The 19,128-nt window shown below is 40.5% G+C and overlaps 1 protein-coding gene across 2 annotated transcripts in view; it reads left to right on the plus strand.

Moving 5' to 3' along the window:
* Window positions 1–19,128, plus strand: part of LOC136678789 (protein naked cuticle homolog 1-like) — a 40,101-nt gene that overhangs the window by 11,220 nt on the left and 9,753 nt on the right. For both annotated transcript variants that reach the window (XM_066656923.1, XM_066656924.1), the window contains exon 4: window positions 13,826–13,883. In XM_066656923.1, coding sequence (XP_066513020.1) covers window positions 13,826–13,883 — 58 coding nt within the window. The remainder of the gene's footprint in view (window positions 1–13,825; window positions 13,884–19,128) is intronic.

Below are 19,128 nucleotides of genomic sequence, written 5' to 3' on the forward strand. Positions count from 1 at the left end.
ATGTCCACAATATATGGAAAAATAAAATGAGATATCTGCAGTACTGTTTCTTCTGCGGCCAGCAGGCTGCATACTAGATAAAATCCTTTCTTATTTTCTGCTCAAACAATCACAGATTTTACATATTGTCGCTGTCTGATTAAATCATGCATCTCCCAAAGAGTATCTCTCAAAATGTGAAGGGCAGCTGCTGTTTTGGAATGATGTAGTAAACTAATAATCCACAAAAAACAAGATACGTGTTTTAAATTGGATAGCATCAATATGCAAAGAAAGCATACTTACTGATAGTAAAACACATGTCCTGCTAAAGTCTTTTAGTTATGCAAGCCTTACGCGTGGCCTAGACTACAGAAAAATGAGGCCAATTTTGAGGGCAATATGTTAAATTTAACTAAAAGCAAAATGTCTTTTGATATCAGGTTGGTCTTTGATAAATATCATCCTCTGACCTACTCCCATATCATAACATATTGGTCTTTCTAGAAACCTAAGGACGCTTTACAATCACAACACACAGAACACCATTCCATTCAACATTCAATCCGCACACACACTGGTGAGGAGAGGCAGCCAAAATATGTACAGCGGACTCTCAACCAGGAACGACCATCCACCTGGAGGACTGGACCAGACACTAGAGTTTCACTCAAGATAGAGTGGCACATCCACATTTGGGCATATACACACATTCATTCATGCACAATCAGACATTCATTTACATACACACATATTCATTCACACAGCAAGACAGTTATTATTAGAGAAGCCAGTTCACCTAACCTCCATGTTTTTGGACTGTGGGAGGAAACCAGAGACACCAGAGGAAACCCACGCAGACACAGGGAGAACACGGAAACTTCACACTGTTTTTTTATTTACAGCTCCGGTATTGGAGGTGGATGACAGTTCCCTAGTGTGAAAGAGTTTTTAAGCAATGCGTGTATGTATTAAATTGTGTACATGTATGTATGTGTATATATAACCACCTTAACCTCGCTATGCTGTATATGTAAGCCCTGTTGGGCCATTCATTTTAGCCATGGCTTCATTCAGCTAGATTTGCTTGTAACAATATCATTGCCTCTTTCACTCATGAACTCAAGAGAAACCGATCCTGAGTATCGAGTCTGAAGATCCGGAGTGTTCTTTCACACATGTGGTTCACAGTTGGAGATTCTCTGTGTCAGGCGCGCTATCGCAGCGGGAAATGAAACGCGTGGTTTAGGCGTGGAGTGGAATATTTCGCGTTTCATTCTCACATGCGCTGTCTCTGATTTTACCTGGACTCTTTACAGGGGCGCTAAGAGGATAACGTCTGAGTAATGTCTGGGACGAATGTTGTGGGTGGTCGTGTTTACACAAACAGCTCCTCCGGGTAAACTCTGGAACATTTCTGGGTTACAGTACATGAGTGTAATACACTACAGACACACATAAGTTTAAAAGCCCTATTTTGAATATTACTGCTTGAGTAATGTTAGCCATAGTTTGGAATGACTCACTAGGTAGCAACACACACACACACACACACAGACACCTTGTTGAGTTGTGTGTTTACACATGTGTGTGCTTTGCCCTCTGGAAAGTAGTTAGGATTGCTAAAAACCTTAAGGGTCAATAACTCCCTGGACTCACAAACAGAACAGAATTATATAATGAATCTAATGGCATCTCTTGTAATGTCAGTGTGGAAAGTTCCAATTTTTCATTGACAGTTTCTTTAATCACACACACAAACACACACACACACACACACACCAACAAAGTTGTTCCGTGGTACCTCTGGATCTAGAAACATGTTGCTCGGTAATTGGCAGCATGTACTGTGCGTGTATGGAATATACGCAATGCGCCAGGTTAGATATGAATCTGACCCTGGTTTTAGCTCTACTGAACTGTACTTTGAAGAGCTGTGGTAAGGCAGAGCTTCAGCTTAACACATGACACCACTTCCCTTTTACATCTTCTATTAGTATGCTGCAAATCTCATTTAATCACTGCTCCTCAACCTTTGAATTATACATCTACATAATCCTAGGGGTGGACATAGTAAGGTTTAATTGTAGCGATGCTAAGAACACACGGTTAATTCATTAGTAGCTTGATTTTGTTTGTTGTGGACTCATTCCCCAATTAAAAAAAAAAGACAGTAACCCTTTTATGTACGTCATAGTTTATAAAACTGCATGATTCCTGCGTGACACCATATCGTATCATGTGCAATAATATCACATTGTTTTCAAACGATAAAAAATCATGATAATTTATATTCTGATTGATAATTGATGATATTCTGACTTGTTTACGTAATGATGTCATGCAGTTACGCGTTATACGGCGTACATTCATTGCATGAGTCGTTTAGGCACAGTGACAGGTACGGTGGAAATCTGCTTCAAATAATCAAAGAATTTGCTCTAAAAAAGAACAATGACTTCAGTCGTGTGGAAACGACCGTGGCTCATCAAAACAATCTGTTAACACTCCAAAATTTGAATGCACATTCTTTACTTACTCTTTTTAACTTATTTTCCATACACTCCTTTCAGAACTAGAACCAGATCTGCTCTCTCCTGATTGCTTAAGGCGAATCTGTTCTTCTTAGCAGTTGTGTCCAAAACTACAGTGGCAGTATTCTGAGGGAGGAAGGTGCCGAGTCATGCCTCTGATACGTGTATCTAAGTGCACTTATTTTAAATGGAAAATCTACACTTTGAACAACTACAATTGTTGCAGGTTTTTGGGTTGTATTTCTCGTGGTGTAGTTCCTTGACCTGAATGGACCACTTTAGTAATACCTGCAATATTTAGGTTGACTATGCCTTGCTTTGTGTAGGATTTTGTAGGTCACAGGCTCAGAGTCTTTGATCTCATACTCAGGCTATGCTGGTGCTCCACTTGCCCCAGAGTGATGGTAACTGAGTGTGGGGTATTCAGGTTCAGATATTTTCAAAGGAGTGGGAAACTCTACTTTCTCATTAATTTAGTATAAAATGAAGCTATGGTTGGAGTAGGACGCATGATGTTATTGGAAGTGTGTTTGTTTTTTTTTAGATTATACAGGTCCACTTTAAGGTTTAAATAAATAAATAAATAATAAACAGATAATTCATTCATAAAATGACTGTGTACTCTTCATTTTGGATATAAATCAAGACACTGCACCATCAAACGCACATAAAAGTGTGTGGTGAGGATGTAACAGTGAATGAATGTCTGTTTTGCCCAGTTTTCTTGTCAGTGCCTGGGCACTAGTGTTCTCAGTAAAGCCAGCTTCAGTTGACATTAAGAGTGTGCCAAAGGTTGTGAAAGATATAAACACCAGTGATTGTATGCATGTAAGAGAGGGAGAGAGATTAGTGCAGAGGTTTGTGTGTATGTACCTATGTGTGTGTAAAACCCCCCCCAAAAAATAAAAAATAGCTGCGTTGTAGGCAGTCTTAAATCTGCAGTGAAGTTGTGTGGAGGATTTAGCTGGCCGGACGCTTTGATGTGGATGAGGTAATGTGGAATGAAATGTTTGCAATGTTAATCTCATATGAGCAACTGCTGTAGAATCGCTGGCTGGCATAAAGGAGGCGCTTTAGCTGTGTGAATTTGTTTGAGGGTTCAGCGTACCCTGGGTGAAGGACGTAGATTATGTGTATAGGCTGTGATTCAGGACTAGGCCCATGCTCTTGCCAATGTAAGCAGGATTAAGGGAAAGTATAAATAGGTTAGTGAGGAAGTGTGCAGTGTGGGGTTTTGAGATCAGGTCCTTTTTCTCTACACACAAGCTCAGTTCCTTCCACTAGGGAATTGGGGGGAGTGTGCTCTTCTGCCACTGGAGATTTCACGGAGGTAACACTATGCCGTTTAGTAAGATAACCATGCCGGTGGTTTAAAGGGGGCTTTAGGGTGAGGTCATGTCCTGCCATGGCTGTTGACTCCCTTTTTGGACCTCCCTGTTTTCTCATAACTCCCGGCTAGGCTTTTTTGTGTGGAGTTGGACTACATAAAAGTTACCGGGATGTCTTCAAATTGCTGCAGTCTTGTTGTGGGAAGTCAAATTAGCTTAGCGCCAAATATGATTATGTTTAATACAACGTATTTCACAACAAAGCAATCTTAAAGGAACTCTGTGTGATATTCATACCTTAAAATTACAGTTTCAAAATCAGTGTGATGCTTCACTCACCTGGAATAGGGAGAACAGAGCCCCAGTCACTGCAGAAATTGCACTATGTAACTAACTATGTGACCAGTCTGTGTTACGGTCAAGCACACGTCCTCCTCACATGCTTCTTTTCATTTCAAATGATGCCTCTTTCTGTCTACCTCCCTCCCTCTATTCCTCACCCTCTTAATTTCATGTTTGTGTCCCAGTGGCATGGCTGTAAATGCTGCCTTTTTTTCTGTCTTTTTCTCTACGTCTTTCATCCTCCGCTTTCGTCATTCCCTTAATGATCCTTTTAGCTCAGTGGCCTGGAGAGAGAGAGAGAGAGAGCGAGAGAGAGAGAGGGAGGGAGAATGAGTGAGTGCCTAAATGAGGTTCTTGCTGGGTTTTGATGAAGCTTCAGCTCTGCGGATGAGCAGAGGTCTTGCGAGACTTCATGTGTGATGGTGTGTTTGTGTGTGTGTGTTTTGGAGAGTGTAAGATTGAAAGAGAGTGTGTCTGACCTAATATAATGCCAAGCTGTCATTGGCTGCGTAAATTGTCCGTCAGGGTGAAAGGTTTGGCGGAAAGACAAACAACAGTGTTTGAAGTACACACACATGTGCCCACACCTCTCACTCTTTCACACTCACACAGTTTCATCAGTGACAAGCATGCACACACACTCCCTTCAACACACGCAAGCTCCCGCCTGCTCCTCAGTCAGCTCTGGAATTTTTCCCTCGCTTTTTTTCCACGGCGCTAACATCTTAATGTGCCAGACACCAGGGGGCTGTATCACTCACACAGAGACTCTCACACACACACACACACACACACACACACACACACACACACACACTTGGCAGTGTCTTTGCATGTGTTGCCAGGTCATAGCTGGCAAGACCTCATAAGTGTCTCTGTGCCAATTTCAAGTCAATGAGAAAGATGTACTTATCATCTCTCTGTCTCTGTCTCTCTCTGTCTCTCTCTCTCTATCTCTCTCTCTCTCGCTCTCTCTCTCCTGTTCACTGTCTTTCCTCTCTGTTTTGTTTACATCTATTCTCTCACATTCTTTCATTCTCGTTCTTGCATACATCATTTTCTAACTCCCTAGCAGCTTGTTCTGTTATTATTAAACATTTGTTCCTTTAGAAATGGGGGGATTTAACATTTGCAGTACTGTGCTAAAGAAACTGAGTATTGGATTAGAATTATATGGTTCAGTTTAGAATTATTACTGCATTCTCCACTATTTTTGAGGTTTTGACAAAGGAGACAGGTCAAAAAAGTCTTGTAGCTGAATTTCTCAGTCTCTCTTGCAAACTTTGCATGTGTAAAGAAACTGTGCTCAAAAAGTCAAAGTCAAATAAGGGTTTGTTAAGATTGAAATATGTTGGGGGGATATTAACCTTCAAAACAGTCTAAAGCCCTGTTCAAACAGGATAAAGTTTACCTGCGGATGTGGGGCAAAGAATTTATTACCGGACTATCAGCCACTAAAAGCTCAAATCCACAAAATGACCTAAATAATCACTTGGTGGAGAGCTGTAGCTGTAAGTAGGTTTTATACACAATATCTGCTTACATACGTGTTATAAGTATGTGTTTTTTTATCATTTGGTTACCATTAAATTGTTTATAATAACAGTTATAATAAGTGTGTGAAGGAGTAGTAAAGTATTTTTCCCCTATAATATATTTTAAAGGACTAGATGATGAGGTCATTGAGGGTTGTATGTTTTTGATGGGAGGGCTGTTCTCAGAGCAGTAGTGACAGTCTAAAATCTCCAGTAGCTCTGCTGTGTCTGATCCACACTGTGCGACAGCAATGCTTTAATCAAGTAACCAGTCCCGTCTGTTATTGTCTGTTAACAATTTTAACAAACCTCAAAAAATGTGCATTACTATAGCCCTAATCAGGAATGTATCCTGTAAAGCTGGCTTAAGGTAATATCAAGCTCAGTTTAGTGGTGCTGAGTTTGTGTTCAGCTCAATTTTACTTTCTATAATTTGAGTCTGCGAGCTAAGCCATGAATCCAGCTTTGTAAAATATCCTTCAGTTCTCACTTTTTATTTAAATTCAACATTTAGACATGTCAGTCTTGCCTGGGCTCCCTTTTTATTCACCGCCAACTAAAACAGAACTGAAGTGAGCACAGTGTGTGCGTGTGTTTTGACGATGCCGTAATGCCGTACACTGTGTTCCGTAGGCATAAATCTGGGCGAAAGGCTCTTTAACAGCTTTGATGCTCACAGGGATGCAGTAACTTCTCTCTTCTCTCTTTCTCCCCACCATTCCCCTCCCCTCTCCCCTGGCACCTGTCTAAAGGAAAACGTCTTGTCGTTGGGTTTTTTTTTCCTACGGCGTGTGAAACATCACGTCTGGAAAAGCGGTTTGGCTCGTTGGCGTGAGTTAAGGGGAAAAGGCTTGTTTATGTGTCTGAGACTTTTTCATGGTGTTCTGAAGACGAATAAAAAAGGGCCCTAAGCAGAGAGCCAGCTTCCGCGACACCTCTCCACCATCTGTAAAGCCTTCATAAACACTTCATAAGAGCAGCCATAAACAAACAAGAACAAAGAATACTTCCATACTTTGATTTTATGGGACTTGAAAGCAGCCGCAGATAATCCCCTCTTGTGCAGCTGGAGAATCGCACGTCCAAGTTGTCTTCATCTGGATAACTCATCACTGAATCGAACTCTGTGTTTAAGCACTGGGGTCAGATCATTTTACTCTAAAATGAACTGCAAAGCATATTTCAGTTCAGAATATCTAGGTGCTAATCGCCTTGATCTGATCTATCATCGAAAATAAAAATGAGTTCCTCTGTGATTAGAAACTAACTGTGACCAAATTTGCACCGTATTTTATTGGCTACACTCACATTACAAACCTCACTCATCAATTTTTTGGCTTAAATCAGAAGTCTTGACTGTTCACATTCTTAAATGTAATCTGTAATGTCAAGAAAGCAGTCCCTGGAACAGTATGCACATGTACATTGATACATTTTTTGCAGGTCTCCTCCATGATGAGAGAACTCGTTTTCTTAAAACTGGAAAACAAACACATTTGTAGCTCATTTGTGCATCACATTTTGCAAAAACAAAAAAAAATCTGCGGCACCAATCGGCTGAATCCCAAATGTCTCATGGGATTATGTAGTTCACAGTGTAGAGTATATAATAACGGTTTCTGCACCAATGTAGTGTGTTGAATGGAGAAATATTAAACTATTTATTTTAGATTCTAAATTTGCAGTCAAACAAGTGCCCTGTCATTCATTCATTGTTTGTAACCGCTTAACCAGTTCAGGGTCGCAGTGGGTCCAGAGCCTACTTGGAATCACTGGGTGCAAGGCAGGAATACACCCTGGAGGGGGCACAGTCGCCAGTCCACCTACCAACGTGTGTTTTTGAACCATGGGAGGAAACCAGAGCACCCAGATGAAACCCACGCAGACACAGGGAGAACACACCAAACTCCTCATAGATGTTTACTCCGGAGCAGGTCTTGAACCCACAACCTCCAGGTTCCCGGGAGCTGTGTGACTGCAACACAGCTCCAACGTGCCGCCCTGCCCTGTCATGGTGTAGTCATTTTAGGTTATAATCTGTGAAATGCACTATCTAGGGAGTATACCACTATTTCGGACTCACCAAAGCCTCTCCTTCATTGCTGTTTTGCCACATTAATGCTGAGTATGGACCACAACACTAAGCACATGGGTACAGGGAAAAGGATGCATGAAATCTGGCATTTCATATTTGTGTCACATGCCCACAAATTGGATATGTATCTCATCTAGGAACACATTGATCGGAGTCACATTACGGCAAAAAATCTGATTTGAGCCTGGAAATGTGCATGTGGGCTTTATGTAGCATACTTCCTGCTACCACAAGCAATGTTGACACATGTAACTACACTTTATGGCCCAACGTTTGTGAAATTCTGCTCATCAAACTTTTCTTGAAGTCTAAATATTAGTAGTTTGTCCTCTTTTGCTGTAATAACACCAACCCTTCAGGAAAGGCTTAATGGTAAAAGTGGAATTCAAACCCAGGAACATTACTTCCACTACTCCATGTCCCAAAGCTTTGGTACCCCATAACGCTCTAGCCCACATAAGGCATTGAACATTGTGACCTCAGACCCATGTGATTGCTTCAGAGCATGCCATGACATTTGATGCATTGCTGCTGAGCTTATGTAAGCTGCATGTGCAGAACTGAATGTCTCTCCACAACGAAAGCAGGTTAAAGTAGCCAAAGTCACCCATTTTCTGCAAACTTTTGGACATAAGTGTTTAATGTGTATATTTAAAACATGTTGCATAAAATACATTCTACAAAATGTATTCCTAACAAACTCCTTATTAAACTATCCTGACCACTCTTTTATCAATCATACACTTTTCCATTCCGTTTGCCCCCTTCTGACTGCCTCCCCCTTTATACTACCTTGATGTACCTTTTGTAAAATGACCTCTGACCTTACTGGGTCACTAGATTTGGCCCATTGCTCACTTAGAGCAGATCATCACTGATAAATGTATTGAGGTCAGTTGATGAGTATACACTTGGTGCACTTAAGGGCCCACTGTGTGGATTTGGGATGCCACAAAGCCCTGAAATGCACTTGAAGAGGAGGGTCATTGTGCTTAGAGGTCACCCCACACAGGGTATGTGAGTCCAAGATTGAAGTACATGGGAACAGTTTTGTGTAAGCTTTTACAAAGTTTTCGCTCAGATACTGAATACTGCAGCACAGGGGATTGTATATACAACTGTCTTGGGCCCTCTTATTATCTAACTACAGTGGGAAATTATATAAAATACAACTGCAGACTGTTTCTTTTTTAGTGTGCTCCATGTGTCACAAAAGCATCCCACATACTAAAAATATGACGTAGAGTTTTTTAAACCAACAGGTTTAAAGACCACATGTGACTTCAGGAAACGTTGGATGCTATGAAATGTCAGCTTTGTGTGTGTGTGTGTGTGTGTGTGTGTGTTTAACTTGGTTTAGTCTGTATGGTCAAATATGTCTCTGTGAAGCTGGGTGGTCTTTGCTAAACTTAGCCACATAAAGCTAGGCATTGCTAAACTAAGTTAAGCCTCAGTGACCCTCAGAAATAAAAGTGTAAGGGTTGCGTCAGAGGTGCCTGAGAATGCAGGAGCTTGTGTGAGGTATCATGTACTGGGTCACTTGCAAGTGTGTGTAATGGGAAGTGAGTGTGGAGGGCATTTCCTTTCTTTATGTGGTCTCTTGAGGCAGGTGTCCAGACATTGTGACGATGTGTACTGCAGCCTGAAGCCAAATGTTGCAGTGCGAGGCAGGCAATGAATGTGAGACTGTTGCACATAATGTGTCCTGATGATAGGCTGATCAAGCGTGTCAAATCTGAAAAAAAGAGCAACCAACATGTATGACAAGCTGATTTGTAAGCCTTACTGCAAGGGATGCGCATGATTGCTCGGTCTGATAAAACTCTTAAAAAATGAAGGGCTACCCAGTTACACCATGGACATATTTTGTATCATTAAGGGTTCTTTCTCACATGCCTTGTTTGGTCTGGATTTTCTGACTTTTCAGTTTGATCCAAACCGCATGTGCAAAAGTTGGTCAGATCAAAAGAGCTGGTCTCAGGCCGGATCAAACAGAACCAAGGTCCAGTTTGTGTGCAGTGTGAACACACTTTTTTGGTTGATTCAAACTTTCAGACCAATTACAGGAAGTTGAGTCAGTACAAATGACAGAGACGGACGTGACCAGGCAATTTATCTCACTGCCTTGATGTAGAAAACATGTCAAAACCTTTAATTTAACTGTTGATTCATTACCAGAACCATAACATGCTCCTTCAGTGAAATCTGAGTCATCAGTAACACATGAGGGAGAATAAAATATAAAGTATTTCTCCAGCCTCACTTATGTCACATATCTGTAGTAAACATAAATAAAAGCTAACACACACTAGCACACTATACAGGGTATAAAAAATACTGCATGTTTATCAGAAGGGCACTCAGTAGCCTGTAGATAAAGTTAAGGTGGGTGTGGTTTGGGACACACCATTAAGTCGCTCCACTCACAAGTTGACAAAGTATCTGATATGTTTAGTGTGTTAAACTAGCCTCACTGTCAGGATTGCTCCAGTTGCATTCTGATTGGCTGTTTGTACCTGCATGTATATGCGCTACCAGGTATCATTTTGTAAAAAGAGTCTTGCAATGCCAGACTAGATATATCATAATCTGAGCCACATAACAAGTAGTAGTTAGTGTTGGACGGTACCATATCATACCATATACCACCATATGCCTCCATGTGTACGGTATCTCAAAATGAGGTTGGTATATAAGGCTGTATAAATGTGTGTGGTGTGTCAGATTTCAGTTTTGTGTCTTTACAAGGCCATAATGTTCACTTGTATGCATTTAAAAGAGCCACAGGGAGGAGGCACTTTAGGGGCTCACTGACAGCTGATGTTACAGTCTGAAAATGGTTGGGAAAAACACAAGCCCAGTAGCCCACTACAGTTGTGAGTTTAGTGCTGAGTTTCGGTCAAAGAGACAGGAATGAAGCTGTAAACAGTTAAAATACTCAGAAGACCCTTCACTTGAACTTGTGCTCACAGGCATCAGGCTTTCTCCTCTAAATATGTGTGTTTTGAGCCTCAGTTCACTGAAAAGTAATATGTTGTGGTGTGCTAAACCACATGTGCCAGTTAGTTGGGTATCAGTACTTCTAAACAATGTAGAGCCTGTATTATTTCACTTATTTTCAATTATTTTCAAACCCACCCCACCCATGGTAATACTTTATACTGTGTTAATATTTTGAGATGCTATGACAGTACTCCTAGTAGTAGGACACAATAGAAACAGATCTGTTCAATCAGATGCACATCCCTCTATAATCAATCAATCGATCAATGTCAGTTAGTCATGCATTACATTTCTGTGTTTAAGGTAAAAATATAAGTTAGCATAGCACTAATTTCTGCTAGGAAGAACCCTTGTGAACCATTATTCTTGGGATAACGTGTTATTTTGATGCATTTGGAAAACATTCTAATACTGCATACTTCACTTTGAACATTGAACCTTCCACCTCCAGCTATGGACAGTTGTTTCCTGTCTGCCATCAACCTTACACTTAGAGGAGTACAAATGGAAAGCGCTCATCAGTCAGCTTTAGATAGTGCTAGCTTGTTGACGTCTGCTTGGTGTCGTTGGGCCCTCACACTTAAAGGGCAGGGTTTAAGTTACTTCCTGGACACACCAAACGTGTTAGCATGGATATATAGGAGCACACACTTATACATACTTCAGAGGTGTTTGTGGGACTGTCAAGCTCCCATGTGTTCAAACTTAAGTTAAAAACAGGGGATGAACTGTAGCAGTAGTATAGCAAGAGGCTTAATATGGTCACACTGTATTAGAAGAAAGAATGATGTGGTTGGAAAAGGTCAGCTGGAGCTTGATGTGCTTGAGAATACTGCATAAGCATGTCCTGAGACTGTGCAGCCCATATCAGGCCTAGAACGAAGAAGAGGAGAGAGAGAGAGAGAGAGAGAGAGAGAGAGAGAGAGAGAGAGAGAGAGAGAGAGAGAGAGAGAGAGAGAGAGAAACTCATACTAATAATAAACCTCCATCCATCATCCAGACAACAAGCAATTAGCACATACCACGCTGCCCAACTCGCATGCTCCACTCTGGACTGTGTGTGTTTATGTGTGTGTTTCGGGAAGAGAGGAGCGCATGTCTAAAGGACAATAAGAGGACTGTGTTTATTTGCTTCTGAAGGTTTGTGATGGTTTGAGTGTTTGGTCAAGTGTCAGAAGTCAGTCAGTAGCGTTAAATCAGAAACAGAATCATTTAATTTTGCCAAATAAGATCATATTTCTCAAAGCCAGCCCTTACAATTTATGAATTTCACTCCTTTAAGGTGCACTCACTGTTGACACAGATGTGTACACATCTTGTATTATCCATATTAAAAAGCCTGAAATGGAAGGTGATGCTCTGGAGGAGCTGCACATTAAACTACGGTTACCTTTCCCAGTTTGTCCTAGAAGGGTATAAAGCCCCTGAATATTGAGTTGTGGATGGAGTGGGTGTTTTCACTTATGTTACAAATATAGCTACATTAAAATGTGTATTGGAATGGCATTTTTGGTCAAGAGATCATTCAACATCCATAACTGATGGTGTTTTGGCTGAAGACTATTAAATCTTCCCTGAATGGTTCTGCATCTAGTGCCAGACATTTGTAGAAGCATGGATACTGTTACTGGTATTTGTCTGTGCAGGTGCACATGTATGTGTCATGTGGTCCACATAATTTATTTATAGTTATAGCTGCCTTTTTAGACACTCAAGGATTCTTTACAATCAACACAGCTCAGAACGCCATTCCATTCAATGCTCAGTCAACAGAGACTGGCGAGAAGCGGCAGCCAAATGCGTACCTCATACTCTCAACCAGGAACGACTATCCACCTGATGGAGTGCATCGGGCGCTAGATAAAAAATAACTAAATAAAAGTAGTTAATGTACAGACCAGAGAAGAATTCAGACCAGAGAAGATATTAAGGGAATAAAAAGATATAATTAGAAATATAATAGCAGTATAAATAGTAAAACAAAAAATAGCAGTATAAAATAACTTACAAGGAGCTAAGCACTGTGGGTTTGTGAATGTGTGCGGGGCCTGAGGAAACAGAAAATCAGCCGTTATTTATAGTATATTACAGAATGATATTAAACTTTGAACAGTTGTGCAGTTGTGCAGTGGAGTTGTGGGTTTATAATCACTTAAAGCATTAAGATGCTTTAAGATCTGAGAGAAAATGTGGTAAACAGTGGCATAGCTACTGGGGTGGGGTGTGGTGGTGGTGGTTAATTTAACCATAATATATGCTGGCCCAATGGTACACCCATAACTCATGGAAATATCTAATCTCTTAACAACATACTTCACCAGTTAGATTCCAACAATACCAGACACAGCACTGATGTCTATTTATTTCCCTCTTATTCATAATGCATCCTAGTAAGCTACTTTAAAATCTTTCAGAAACTGCTACATGATGTATTAATTATTTATGAAAATACAGTGTTAGATGATAAAAAATATTCCAGCCAAATACTATATTAAAATATATATTTGTATCAAAATATGCATGTTTCTCAGCAAGGGTTCATAAAATCAGTGTAACATTATAATTAGCAAGTGGAATTTTGGATAGCTAAATTGGATTTATATTTATACAATGTAATTATTCTACTATACTGTAAATAGGTAGTATTTATTAATGTAAACACAAAGGCTATACTTGGTCATCAGGTACTGAGATTGGTCACAGAATCTACTTCCAAATTTACTGAACTATTCTCCATCACTCCAGAGAATACAGTTCCACTGCTCTGTAGTCCAATGCTGGGGTTTTATACCCATGTTTCCCATTTCGTCATTGGGCATAGTGAGCTTAGCGTCAAAGGGACACCCTGAATTTTCAGAACAACAGTGATACACCAGCAGTGGCTGCATCTGTACCAGAAAATCTTAAAAACACACACACATAAAGTTTATACAGTTTGAAAAGCAGGATTCTGGAGCAGCTGCAAATGTCTGTCACTAATCTCCCTGTCCCTCTCCTTTTTTGTCACAGGACCCCCTGGACGAGGCATGTGCCGAGGGTATTAGTGATGAAAATTATCGGTTAGAAGGTAAGTCTCCCCAGTCCATTCATCTTCCTTTCTTTCTCTCAATCCTTCATCTTTTGTTTTGTGTATCCTGACAAAAATAGGAATGTGTAATTAGTTTCCTACTTCTCAATACCTGTTTAAAATTCATAGATTACTTGAAACAGATGATATAAACTTATTGAAACCAAGCAAATCATATTTTAGTAGAATTGGAGAATCACAAATGTGTCTGAACATGAATTCTTCGGTATTATCCAGCTCATATTCCTTAGAAAAACCAAAACCTAGACAGATAAAACATGCCGGCACTCACCTTAGACCAAACAGTAGTGTCTTTTGTTCCTGTACTATGAATGGTGAAATGGTTTCAATGTGTAAATATTTGGAAAAATGTGACCGTCTTTTACAGAGACTTACAGAGGAAATTATTTTTGTAAATATTTGGGTGTTGGAAAAAATCTCCTTCTGCTCCCTGAATCTCTCTCTCTTTTTCTTTATCTCTCTCTCTCTCTCTCTCTCTCTCTCTCTCTCTCTCTCTCTGTCTCTCTGTCTCTCTCTCTCTCTCTGTCTCTCTGTCTCTCTCTCTGTCTCTCTGTCTCTCTCTCTCTCTCTCTCTCTCTCTCTCTCTCTGTCTCTCTGTCTCTCTCTCTCTCTCTCTCTCTCTCTCTCTCTCTCTCTGTCTCTCTGTCTCTCTCTCTATCTCTCTCTCTCCCCTCCCATATATTGAACAGGAAAATATATATTTAAAGGGTGGGGGGATTTGTGATGTCACTTAGAAATGGATACTTCTGATTGATCTACGTCTTTCAAAGTCAGTTCACCAGCTGTGTTTTGGGTTTATTTCCCCAACTTTGAAATTGTAAACGATGCAGGGTATAATAAAATGCCAGCCCTTGGGATTTTAAAATCTCACTCTTGCAAACTGTGATTGCAAGATAAAAAACATTCCTCTTCCAGGCCCTAGTTTCCCCACGTCGCCTGTTTTTCTGGAGCAGTTCCAATTGTTCTGTATTCTTTGTGCCTTGACCCCTGGGTTAGATTCTGAGAGAAGTGTAGCTGCCGCTCTCTCTTTCTGTTGTAGCCTCTTGGCTGGAAAAGAGCAGAGAGGTCACTCAGGGCAATCCCGCAACGAGGGACTCGTTCCTCCGTTAAGCCCTGTGAAGATTTCCCACGCATGATTGGTTGGGTTTGGTTTGTTTGTATGGACGAAAGGTCACATAAGGTCATAAGAAAGGGCCTCACAATCATCACACGCATAAGCCCACTTTTAACTCACACTTGATTGTGATTGGCTCATTTGGGGTTGGTGTGGTATCTAAGGTCAGACAGAGATAGATGTGATTGGTTGAAAATAAGCTGTTTTGAAAGAGTAAATAGTCGGTTTGAGCTTTGATTAGAATACGTATATAAGGGGTTTGGGTGCTAAATGTATCTTAAAGAAAACAATTATATTCCGTTATGCTTTGGTAATGGAACTTTGTTTTTCTGAAATGGAGTGCCTGTAAATCCACAAACTGAAAAATAAAACAACTCAGTCTCAGAGATTTTCTTTCTTTATTTTCTCCAAGTCAAAAAACATAAATAACATGATAAAATGAGCTCTGATTTTGTGCTGCAATTTAGTGCTGGCCTCTTCGTCTCCAATCATAGTGCTGGACCAGTGTTTCTGTGAGAGCCCAAAGACATTTGTTAATGGATCAAAACAAGCACAACTCGTGTGGAGAAGAGATAAGATTACTAATTACATATGGCAAAGACAAGAATGAAGAAGACAAACAACAAATTGAAAATGGCTTAAAACCAGAGCATCTCCTCACTCCTGGGCTTGAATTCAGCTGAGGTTCATTCTCATTTAAAGGAATAAGTGCTGAAACCCATTGGTCTTAGACAGGGTAAGAATGGTGCTATGCTGTTTGACCTTTGTGGTATCTTAAATGTTTTGATTCAAACACAGTAGCGTTGTACTATTTTTGTGGGTCTCTTCATCACAGCTTAAAGGGCAACTGGTGTGTTGAAACTTTATGATAAACTGTAAATATGACAAGACAGCAACAGCATTCATTCATTATCTGTAACTGCTTATCCAGTTCAGGGTCGCGGTGTGTCCAGAGCCTACCTGGAATCATTGGGCGCAAGGCGGGAAAACACCCTAGAGGGGGCGCCAGTCCTTCACAGGGCAACACAGACACACACACATTCACTCACACTTTTGAGTCACCAGTCCACCTACCAACGTGTGTTTTTGGACTGTGGGAGGAAACCCACACGGACACGGGGAGAACAAACCAACTCCCCAAAGACTGTCACCCGTCCCTGGAGCTGTGTGACTGCGACACTACCTGCTGCGCCACCGTGCCGCCCACAGCAACAGCATGAATGTTTTAAATTAATTTGTTGTGCACATTTTAGGGAGATATAATAGAAAATAATCAAGAAGGATGATAGGAATTAAAAAAAATAAATAAATGTGATCAAGAGCACTTGTTTTATACAGTACAGGGCAGCCTGGGTAAAAGGGAATTTCAGAGGATAATAAGAGTAAAAGGAAACAGTCATGGGTGAATGCTGGGCCCCACTTTCTCAGCTGTTTCCCTGGAAATGGCTTTTCCATTAGTAGTAGCGTGAGTCTGTCACACAGAACATTAACATCATCCTGAACCTCAGTACAGTATGAATTTCAGATGTCTAGTTTGAGTACGCACTTGAGTAAGCACTTAATGTTTATTTAATCCGGCCATGTTGCAGAAAATCTGATGCTTCTTGTTACAAATGTGTTACTCTCTTGAATGGACTCCAAAAAACAACACTATATATATATATGTGTGTGTGTGTGTGTGTGTGTGTGTATTTTCCAGATCACAATGTTAAAAAAGGGATTAAAATCTAATGCAGAAAAACACAGACATGCAAAGTAGCTTCCTCTGCATAAGGAATACATATCCAAAATCAGTTTGGAACATTCATCAAGTCTGCATATCTAGCCAATACTGTAACTTATTTTGAAGCTTTTATCTGATGATGCTGATATGATTAGATCATCTAGAGAACTGTAGAGCACGAGTTAGTCTAGATTTTGTGTGTGGTCCGGCTGTAGAAGATGGACAGCATGCTTCTTATGATGAGTCTGGTGTAGCATGTGTCCTGCAGGCGTCAAGCAGACTGTCACCACTGAGCCTTTATTGCCACATTCTCACGCACATGAAACAAGCTTGTTCTGTCTTTCTCTTTATAGAAAGTCATGAGATTTCAGATCATTATTTTTTTTCCCTCTCTGAATATCACTGATTGTTCTGCTGGCCATGAATGATAATTAGGAGCTGCTATAACTAAAGTAACTTTGAAAACATCATAAATACAAAGCAGAAACATCAACAGATTTATACACGCTATATCTATGTTTGTAGACACCCTCATCATTTGTGAACCCAGCTATTATAAGGTTGTATAATTTTCATAGATTAGTGAAAATTAAATTAATTAAACCGGACAGTCTTTACATGAGCCTAAGGTCACCATGCCCAGTGCCAATCATGGAGCACGGGGAGCATAAAGCCTCCTAGTGTAGGTCTGTGGAACAGTAAACTTTTCAATGAGCGATGGACCACTTTCCAATACCCTTGGGGTGAGCTGTAAAGGCTTTCGTGATCCAAAACTAATCATTTATAATCAGTACCAAATTGCAATAATATTCTGGTGGCTGAATACCAACAAATCATCACAAACATGTTCCAGTAGCTACTTGAAATAATATCTACTGCCTTCCCACAGGAATAAAAGGTGTTACTGCAGCATCGTTAGACAAACTAAAACATATTTTTACCCTTGATTCCAAAGGCTTTTGAATGAGCATGTGTCCACAAACTTCAGCATAAGTGTGAGTGTGTGGCGTAGAGCAAAAGAAAGAGCAAAAGAAAGAGAATGAGGATAGAGACAGTGTAATGGTGACAGTGTAAACCCTACACACTCTCCTCTGCCTGTGGGTATAGGGTGATCCTCTGCACAACACATTTGGGGATTAAAATAGTGCAAGGCTAGCAAAATGAGAGTTCTTTAAAGGAGGCAGAATGTCTTCTGGTTGGTTTCTGTCCTCAGACGCTTGCAAAAAATTCCATCTTGGGATGTGTAAAAACATCGGTTAGGCACTGTGAAAAGAGTCACAAACAAGGTTATACCTCCTCTAAAAACCTTTAATTCAAACTGTCTAATATTGTTTTAACATATAAACAAAGCCAATTTAGACTGCAAGCAAAATGCTATTGGTGGCTGTTTTCCCTGGATAGAAGTGATAACCTTTATCCCCTTGAGGAATGGCAGTGAACACACACACACACACACACACACACACACACACACTAGGAGCAGTGAGCATGCACACACCTATGGCGGCATACCTGCTAATGTACTAATGCGCCTTACCTACAGCCTAGATGTTGAGGGAGGAGAAATCACTGTCCCTTTACTCCCCCACCCCCATTTTCTGTCTTGTCCTCTGGATTGAACCGGTGACCCTTCAGCCCCAAGCCCCTCTTTTCTAGCCTTTAGGCCATGGCTGCCCCAGATAAATATATATATATATATATATATATATTCAAAATGAAATTAGTCTTACAGAAAAAAAATTGGACACCGCTAATCAAGCGACTACCATCATTTTGAGATCATTTTATAATCTTCACCTGATATTTAGTGCTTTTCCACTGTATGTTACCTGCTCTGCTCTGCTTTTCCACTAGGCAAACCTGGTACCTAGTTCTTGAAAAAGGTTCCTGTTCAATCCCCGCTTGCGCCTGGGTCCAGGTGTGCCGAGTAGAGACTAACATTGCAGAGTGCTGATTGGCGAGGGAGGCTTGTCTACCCCGATCTCCCGCACAAACTAACTGCATGTAAAATCTCCAAATCTGGTGTTTTGAAGAGGTTCAAATTCTCCTAGGATTGGTAACAGACAAAAGAATCCAGAGTAGCATGCAGTGGAAAAGTGCCATTTGGTTGAGTGTTGATATGTATCTCCTCAGGCCAACTGATGAAGACACGCAGTTTCTCTTCTGTAAACACACAAGGGTGAAAGCTAATGGCATTGAAAGTAATTGCTCTCGGAGGTAATAACTGCAGTCAAATTGAACAATTCTAATCAGGCAATTATGTGATAATTGTGATACATCCTGTCTATTTGCTTAATGAGAGACAGGCCTATCCTTTTCCTGTGCGTTCCTTTGCACAATGACAGATGAATCATTGGCCTTAATATGCACTTCCCTTCATCATACAC

This window comes from Hoplias malabaricus, chromosome Y (assembly GCF_029633855.1).
Source record: "Hoplias malabaricus isolate fHopMal1 chromosome Y, fHopMal1.hap1, whole genome shotgun sequence".
Classification (NCBI taxonomy): Eukaryota; Metazoa; Chordata; class Actinopteri; order Characiformes; family Erythrinidae; genus Hoplias; species Hoplias malabaricus.